Source organism: Tenrec ecaudatus, chromosome 15 (genome assembly GCF_050624435.1).
Source record: "Tenrec ecaudatus isolate mTenEca1 chromosome 15, mTenEca1.hap1, whole genome shotgun sequence".
Lineage (NCBI taxonomy): Eukaryota > Metazoa > Chordata > Mammalia > Afrosoricida > Tenrecidae > Tenrec > Tenrec ecaudatus.
This window is the reverse complement of record NC_134544.1, coordinates 75,337,618-75,347,105: the sequence shown is the minus strand read 5'-3', so window position 1 is coordinate 75,347,105 and position 9,488 is coordinate 75,337,618. Positions and strand designations below refer to the sequence as shown.

The window sequence follows — 9,488 nt, the reverse complement described above, 5'->3', positions numbered from 1 at the left end:
TTAATATTTCAAGTGATATCAGCAGCAATTATAGAGCTTAACTTCTTTGATGCCATTTTGGATGCCTTAATTTTATTTGTTGATTGATAGCTGCAGTTAACACTTTCAGCACACTATTAAATAAAATTGGTATCAGATGGTATCCTTTTCAGGTTCCCATCTGTAAAAGTAATGCTTTCATTAGCTCACAATTGAGCAAAATGCTTGTAATAGGCATCACATTTTGCTAGGTCAGTCCTTTCAAATTATTGAGACAAGCAGCCACATTAGATAAAACAGAATGAAACACATATGAGTCTTGCTTCATCCTCACATTTGCCCAGTTGAGTTCTTTGTTGCAGTTACTATGATGTTCTATCTTGTCGAAGTTCATCCTTTTGTTTGTTTGTTTGTTCTTAGTGACCTTATACTTTATCAAGCATGATGTCTTTTTCCAAGGATTGCTCTTTCTGATGTCCAACATGCTTAAGATGAAATACTCATATTTCCATTATAAGAAGCATTATAACTGTACATTTCCAAGATGTAATTGACACTCTACCACACTATCAAATTATTCACCAGCACTATAATTCAAATACATAATTTCTCCTTTAAACTTTCTCATTCGTTGTCCAACATTCAGGGGCATATGAGATAGTTGAAAGTAAAATAACTTGGGCCTAGTACATATTAGTCATCAAAGAGACATTATTTTTAACCTTTGGAGAGATCACGTTCATAAGATTTGTCCAATGAAATGCATCATATGTCTATTTCTTCTATGACCACTGATTGTAGATCGTGAGCAGGTGAAATCCTTGACAGCTTCAATCTTATCTCCACTTTTTGTGGTATTTTCTATTGATCCCATGGTAAGGATTTGGGCTTTCTCTTCATTAAGATGTAGTTCACATTGATACTGAAGTTATTCAAAGGTGTGGGGAGAAGCCAAAAATGTAATTAAACCAGAAATTATTAAGAGCAGTACTTGGGGTCCACTACATAAGAGAACTATAGGATGTTTGTTAGGAAGGTCCAACCTAAATTCTCATAGAGTTCAGATTGTTACTGAAAGTATTGATCAGGATTATGAAGAAGAAATTAGGGCAGTAATAAAATCTGATATACCATGGTTAATAAATAATAATAGAGTTAAAGTGTAAACCTATCAGGAAAAAGCATCTGAGAAGTCTGACCACCCTATGGGTCAAGGGGTCTTTTGGAATGCTGTTGTGGGGAAACAACAGCACCCTCACATGGAATTAGAAATTGGAGGAAAATGTGTTTTTTTTTTCCAATTCGGGATATGGGGTCTCTTCCTTAGGGCATTCCTGAGGGTCTAAGACCCACCTACTAACCCCACCTAAATCCAACATGGAATGAGCGAACTTAATCAAGACAGAATATTTCAAGATTGTAAAATCCTACGATGTAAAACTCCTGAAGGTCTATACATCTTAATTGAGCCTGTAATCTTACTGAGAAACTTAAAGGAAACACGTCTGTTTGGTAACTTAGTTCAAAAACAGCTGTGCAAATTTATTAAGATTTTATCAGTCTTTAAAATTATCCTGTGTTTAAGAAGTTCTCACTCCAACTAGTGAGCGCTCTTGATTTGCTGAGAGCTAACAGCTGAAGTTTACATAACATGATGAGGGCAACAAATGTACAAATGTGCTTTACACAATTGACGTATGTGTGGATTGTGATTAGAGTTGTATGAGCTCCCAATAAAATGATTTTTTAAAGTTTCACTGGTTTGGAACCTGGCAAGTTCCCTGAGATTGGTTACAATGTCTTAGAGTCTCCATTGTTAACACAGACGGAAGAGATGAAAGGAAATTCTATGTCTAATAAATTTCATTTAGTCATTTTAACTAAAACAATTTTCTCCTTACTTAAAGCTTGTAACAAAATTAGGGCAGATAGACACATATTCACCTCTATAGAAATTAGCTGATCATAAGAAGTCCCAGCAAAATGGAAATCTCCTTTGGGATCCCAGTCCACTAATCACGTGTAGGAAGGACGATTCGTTTATATTTTTGCAGAAGAAAGCTGATGGACTCCCCTTAGAAAAGCAGTTCTCAACCTGTGGGTCGCGAACCCCTTGGAGGGGGGCGCATAGAATGAACCTTTCACAGGGTCATTCGCACTGTTCATAACAGTAGTAAAAAGGACGCAAAAAACATTTGGAGAAAGATGAAGGACAAAGAAAATATGAAGAAAGCACCCAAGGTTTTTTTTTTTTTTTTTGGTTTTCAAATAATTTATTGATGGTATATAGAAACATAATGAATTTTTTTCTTTAACTTTTTTTGTAAGTTGGATAAAAGTTACCAAAGCAGACTGGTTTTATGCTGGAGAATTCATACATACTTTGATTTGTGACATTGATTGCATTCCACACAATGTAACTGCATCTTCCCTGTGTTTGCCTTTCCATTTGCCCTTGTTTCTTTTTAAACATTTTATTAGGGGCTCTTACAATTCTTATCACAATCCATACATATACATACATTAATTGTATTAAGCACATCTGTACATTCTTTGCCCTAAACATTTTCAAAGCATTTGCTCTCCACTTAAGCCCTTTGCATCAGGTCCTCTTTTTTTTTTGCCCTCCCTCCCCGCTCCACCCTCCCTGATGAGCCCTTGATAATTTATAGATTATTATTTTGTCATATCTTGTCCTATCTGGCATCTCCCTTCACCCCCTTCTCTGTTGTCCATCCCCCAGGGAGGACGTCACATGTAGATCCTTGTATTCCGTTCCCCCTTACCAACCCACTCACCCTCTACTCTCCCAGTATCGCCCCTCACACCCCTGGTCCTGAAGGTATCATCCACCCTGGATTCCCTGTGCCTCCAGCTCCTATATGCACCAGTGTACAACCTCTGCTCTACCCAGTCTTGTAAGGTAGAATTCGGATCATGGTAGTTGGGGGGAGGAAGCATCCAGGATCTGGGGGAAAGCTGTATTCTTCATCGGTACTACATCACACACTGACCGACTCATCTTCTCCCCTAGACCCCTCTGTGAGGGGATCTCCAGTGGCTGACAAATGGGCTTTGGGTCTCCATTGTGCACTTCCCCCTTCATTCACTATGGTATTTTTTTTGGTGATGCCTTATACCTGATCTCTTCGACACCTCGTGATTGCACAGGCTGGTGTGCTTCTTCCACGGGGGCTTTGTTGCTTCTGAGCTAGATGGCTGTGTGTGGCAATGATATGATTTTTTGTTCTTTGATGCCTGATAAATGATCCCTTCAGAACCTCGTGATCACACCGGCTGGTGTGTTCTTCCACCTTCCTTTGTTGCTTCTGAGCTAGATGGCCACTTGTTTATCTTCAAGCCTTTAAGACCCCAGATGCTATATCTTTTGATTGCCGGGCACCATCAGCTTTCTTCACCACATTTGCTTGTTCACCCACTTTGTCTTCAGCGGTTGTGTTGGGAGGGTGAGCAACATAGAACGCCAATTTGATAGAAGGAAATATTCATGCATTGAAGGAGGAAAACACCAAATCTTAACCACGATTCTGTTTCCACACTGTTAATTGCCCAAAAGGAGGGGCTATTTGTTTACCTTTTCAGAAGCAAAGGAGATAGATGGATTTCTCTTCAGCCAGCAAGGCCCAGAAGAAAGGCAGTTGATGATGTGACCTGAGACAGCCCAAGCAGTCCAAAGACCTCTGTCCTGTTACTGGTTACCCAAAGCATCAACGCCTCACAGACTCGTGAGAATAGCAATTGCTGCCTACTGAGACACTTCTACCATTGCTGATGCTGTCTAAGGGACAATCTGGGATGCTATTATCACTGAGCATTTTATAAACTAGTGACTGGACTATTACAACAGACTAAAGGGTCAAGATTTTGGACATATCAATTAATGCTAAAGTGATTGGAATGTAACTGATTTCTGTGTAACCCTTGATATAGTTAAATTTCATTGTGACAACCTGGCCAATAAACACATGTAGCATTAATGAAAGGCTGAGAGATAAATGGCTCTGTGAACCTTGCCTTTGTAGTTCTCTGGTCTGTTGCTTTGTGATGGTTGGACCAGAGTGCAATTGCCTTAGCCAGTTTCCTGCTTTGTGAGGGAAACCAGCCCCTAACACATCATCACGGGTCCAGTAGGCGCAACTGTACAGTGATAATAAGTAAAGATTATAGTAAAGTTATAAAGGGCATGAGAGATAGAACAGAGATTGAAATAATGGAGTCAGACACATTTCATGGTGGCATGCTCACATGCTCACCTCAGCCTCAGCTGGCGATCCATGTGGAGAGAACGCAAAATTTATTGCTACCAAGGCTTTTATATTCTCTTGGGACATGTGAGCCCCCTAATTACAGGTGAAGACATATGTCACAGGAAAGGGTTGTGCTATAGGTAATACAGTAATGGGATGGGGGTGTTTTAGGGGTATCCACGCAATAGGAAGAGGAGGGACTAGGAATATACATGTGACAATGTGGGCAGATCCTAGATTCAGCATGGCAGACTAACTTTGGATGTCGCTGATCTGGTTTGACCTGTTCTCTGGATCATTATAGAAACCATTATGAGTAGGTTGTAAACCCTCCCTGAAGGGACTAAACTGATGGCCACAAGCCTTTAGGGCAGGGAGTGGGTTCTACTTGTGGTGGGACCAGACAGTAGTCTGGCAACTGACTGCCTTCAGGGAGGTACCTGGCCAATCATTTACCATTAGCTGCAAGCAGTGTCCTAAGTCTAACATATATTTGTGGGAGGCTTGGGAGACATCTTTCTGTTTCCCACAATTCCCCCTTTTGTTTTATAATAAAATTCAAAAGAGCCACATGGGCGACATGGTTATTTCCTATACATTGAAAGCTGTCGATGTGAAACTTCATGATCCAATTAAGATAGCCAAAAATTCAGGTTTATGGAAAACATTTTTAATTCAGGCATGGGGGATAAAATCCTCTTAGGCCCATCTGGTACTGGAGGAAGGTATGAGAGGGATTGGATGCTGCAGCGGAAAGAAATAGAGCCAATAGGAATGTCTGCTTCTATAGGTGTGTTTATACCTTGTTTAAATACCCTCAAGTTTGTCCCTAAATTTCATTGTTTGGTTGTGTGGTCGAGGATTAGTATGTAGGTGTTGGATCTATATTGAGTTCATTTTTGCGTATGATGTGAGGTATGGACCTTGTTCCATTCTTTTGCAGATGGAAATCCAGTTTTTCCAACACCATTTGTTGAAATGGGTACCTGCTCTCCACTTAATGGGTTTTAGTCCTTTGTGAAAGATTAGGTGTCAAAAAAAAATTAGGTGTCTATAGGTACTTGGTTGTATTTCTAGGTTCTCAATTCTAATCCTTTGGTATTCATATATACCATCGTACCAGGCTGCTTTAAGTATCATGGCTAATTATACATTTTTAAAGTTTTGTTTCATGCTTAAATAGTATTTTATTTATCCTGTGTCTCTTTCTTTTCTGTACTAACCTTACTAATTTCAGAGGATGATGTTTATTCCCCAGGGATACTGTAGCAGAAAACCACAAACATCTTGAAGGAAGCCTGACTAAAATAGTTTCCTGAGAGCGGTGTCAGCAATGCAGGTGGAGGGCACAATAAACAGTTTTGGGGCTTATTGGTCAATCTAAAATCTAGATCTTTCAAAGGATAAGTGTTTGTTCTAAATGCAATACAAACATATCTGAATTTCTTCTATGTCTCATAGTTCCATGCAGCTTTGACTATGGTAAATTATAAATACTTGGGCCTAAAACTGGTGTTTCTTTGAAACAAATTAAATAAAAACTAATCCATATCTGTTTCAGTTTTACTTTTTCTCCTTTTATAATCACTCAGAGTAATGGTTAGAGCTGATGAATAAGAAATTTGTGGAGTTTCTAAAGTGAGTTTTCTGTTACCTCTTTTGATTAAGCAATTGGGTGGGGGCAGGGGATGGGTTCCTGTAGAGAAAAAAATTTTTAAGAGTCTTTCAAGAAAGAGAGAAAATTTGCCACACTACCTTCCATGACAGGCTCTCTGATGCTTATTTTTTCTGGCTGCAGACCTGAAAACAGGCTTTTAAATACATGAGTTGAAGAGACAATACCAACAGGGGTATCAAGAGTTTCTGGGAAATTGATTCCCAAGTCAATGCCAATGTGTGATTTCATGAAAAGGTGACTCCAGGAGTAATTTCAGCTCAATGATTAGATGGGAACTCTGGGCAGTAGCTCTCCCCATCATTTGACTTTTTGTTTTGCTGTGGTGGTGTTTTGTTGTACAATTTTCTTCCATTCCCTCATGGACTACTCTGGGTACAAGGACAGACTGTTTGGTGAATTCATTGGGACCTAGCTACTTCTTTCGCTCTGGCTATGTGATGAGTCACTTTGTTTTTCACATACCTCTCATAGTCAAACTTTCAGAATGCGTTTTAAGGTATTTTATTTCCTTTCAGATACACACTAAGAACAATGAAATTAATAATCACAAATAGGTATCCTTGATCCCCAAACAGCAACAGACATCATTCATTCAAAGGTGCAGTTTCTACGTAAGCAATTGCTTGGTTGGTGGGTTGAAGGGTGGCCACGTCAGAATTATTGGAGTGTGTTAAAGGCTTGAATTTCATTAGAAGGTACAGTTGTGACCACCGGTAGAAGACCGGGTCAGCGCTTCCGAAGTGGATTGAGCCTCAGAGTCTGAGCATCGTCCAATGTTGGCTCCAATTTTTGTGAGGACTAGGTTAGCAGTTTGAACCCACCTCCTGCATTATCAAAGAAAGACTTGGCAATGGGCCTCCTTAAATATTAGCCCCAAGTCCAACTTTGAAACAGTGGGTCTTGATCACTGAGATTGCCACGTGGAGAGACACGCTGGAAAGCAATTGGTTTAATGATTTCTGCGCAGGGAGTTCTTTTCAAGGACAACTCCCAAGCCTAGGAAGAATCAAGGGACACACATATATCCAGTTGGTCTGTGAGTCCTTAGAACACATTTTAGTGGAGTCCATAGTCTGAGCAAGTATTAGGCAACCTATCAACATGGCACTGAGAGGTCAAGGATCACCACAGATTACAATTACAATTACAATTAAATCACCACAGATTACAATTCCCATGTTGAAGATTGGCTGGGTGTGTCTGTGTTTCCTGAAGGTGAGAGATAGTCCAAGGGACAATCACATTTGACAAAAACTGCAGTTTAGCTAAACTCACAACAAGAAGATCTTTGCTGGTGACAACCTTTCAGGATTTAGGAAGTGAAGTTCCATCGAGTCTGTCTCCAAGGATCTATGTAAGTAGATTTGCAGAACCTCATCTGAGGGCAGGACTATAGAAGTTTAAGGGGGTCCATAGCAATAGCACCAAGGGGGTCCAGAGGTGCCATACTGTGCACAGAGGCATAGCTGGAGAATGTTGTAGAAGTCAAAGACTCATTAGGAGGACTCAGCACAAGCATGTCCGGGAGATTCACTGAGATGTTGTCCAGTGACTTCAGGCAGGGGCCAGGGTGCATCAGAGAATCAGGATTCAGTGGGGGTCCCAAGGGCTGAAGATCGGGGTCACAGCAGCACCCAGAAGCTTTAACAGCATGCTGGATGTCAAATCTCTGAGGGCCAGGGTCATCTGTTGATTGTTGATTCTCATGCAATGCCTGAGTGGGCAGGTGTACAAATGTGCTTGCTGTGTGCTTCTTGGCCCTGGACTTCACAGACTGCTGGTGGGCATCGGAGTCCTGAGGACGCCTAGTGCGAGTCCCCTTTGGTGAAGCCTGGAGATACTGGGCAGATGGAACTGAGGTGGGAAATAGGGAGACACTGGATCCCGTAGGACTGCTGCCCATGAAGGTAGGGGCCTCAGGCTGCACAGTAGAGCTGTCTTCCCAGGAGTGGGTTGTGGGACTAGGACACACCAGTGCACAGCCCCCAAGCCCACTGTCTGCAGCCAGAGTCAGAGAGCGACGCCTGGCCCTGCGTGGCTTAAAGGACCGCAGACGCCCCTTGACCATCGCACGAGTCCTTGCTCCCTTCCAGGCCGTCCACTCCGGGCTGGTCAGTGCTGTGGGTTCCACGTGGTCCAAGGAGGTGCGGTCCCTGCCGTGTTTCCACAGCTCATAGCGCTCGGGTTGCAGAATGCGCACGAAGGCGTCCATGGGAAATGTGACCCTGGCTTCCCCACAGCTGCACTGAGAAGCAGCTTTACCGTAATTAACCCAGCGCAGGGTGGCAAAGTTGATGGATTCCGTACAGTTGAAACCGTGATTGAAGCCAGCGTGGTATCCATAGGGGAATGTGACCATGAACTCGCCTGCTCCCTGGGTGATCCGACCAACAGGAATGCCGTTCTCCCTGAGGATTCTGGGTGAGATGAGGGCCACCTTGTGCCGCAGGAAGTTCGCGCAGCCACTGGAACTGCCAGGGAAAAGCTCCCTGGCCAGTCTCTCCAGGCGGGCTCCGTGCTCAGGGGGCACCGCATACCACGTTTTGGGCTCCCCGAAGTGCAGGTAGTTGATGCTGTACAGGTCCATGTCCTCCGTGTGCCAAGTGAAGGTGGTCTGCCACAGGCCAAAGTACAGGTAGGGGGTGTTGACGCCTTTGATGACAACTCCACACTCCTGCTCCAGCAGATCCTGGATCGTCCCCAGGTGTCTGAGGTTCCAATGCTCAGTGTTTTCACCAAATAAGGAGCCACATACTCCAGCCCCATAAATGGGAGAATTGTACATGCGGCTCTTCCAATAGGTCCGCTCCAAATCGTCAACATCCCGGTGTGTGGGAGTGCAGTATCTGTCAGTGTTGGCCAAGTGGCGATACTCCTCCACGGTCATGGATTTCTTCTTTTTATGGTATTGCAAAAAGACACCTGTTTGCCCAGTAGTTACCTGCTGCACAGGACTGGCTATGAGGATGTCATCCACATCGTCATAGTTCTCTCTGGCTGTCTACTGTTTGGGTGGGATTATCTTAGCCAGGCCTGCACGGTGGGCACCTTGGGATTCCATGTAAGCAATGTATTTGTTGAAATCCTTAAATTCTTCCATGGTAGGCCGGAAAGTCATGATTTTAAGGCTTGAGTTCTGGCTTCGATAGTTCTGGGAATTCATGGCTGCAAAATAAAGTCAGAAAACCCGATTCTTATGGATGTTCTGTGTATTTGGATGCTGTGCTTTTGTTTCTTTTTCTGTCTGAAAATCTCTTGCAGTGTATTGATGGCTCTGTGAGAGCAAATGCACTCTCCCCAGGCATGCTGATTGACCAAGGGAATTCTACTATGATGGACAACTATTGTTTCCCCCAAAGAGACAGGATTTGTGCACACGGAGTGGGTTTTCCCAGATTGCTCCTGGCTCATTATGCTGCTCTGGAAGTTTATTCAGTTGGAAGGGTGTCTCTATCTGTTGATACTCAGCTTCTGTTGCAATCCTGGGAAATTTCTAATTCCACTAACAAGGAGTGTCTCAAGGGATTTTTAAAAAGTAAATCTAAAGACAGTAATTCAGTAAC

At 42.6% G+C, this 9,488-nt stretch overlaps 1 protein-coding gene across 1 annotated transcript; it reads right to left on the bottom strand.

Moving 5' to 3' along the window:
- Positions 1 to 7,315: 7,315 nt before the first annotated feature.
- Positions 7,316 to 9,088, bottom strand: LOC142427518 (lysine-specific demethylase 4D-like). Its single transcript, XM_075532755.1, is given in 1 exon segment — positions 7,316 to 9,088. A coding segment is annotated over 1 exon segment (1,773 nt).
- Positions 9,089 to 9,488: the final 400 nt, after the last annotated feature.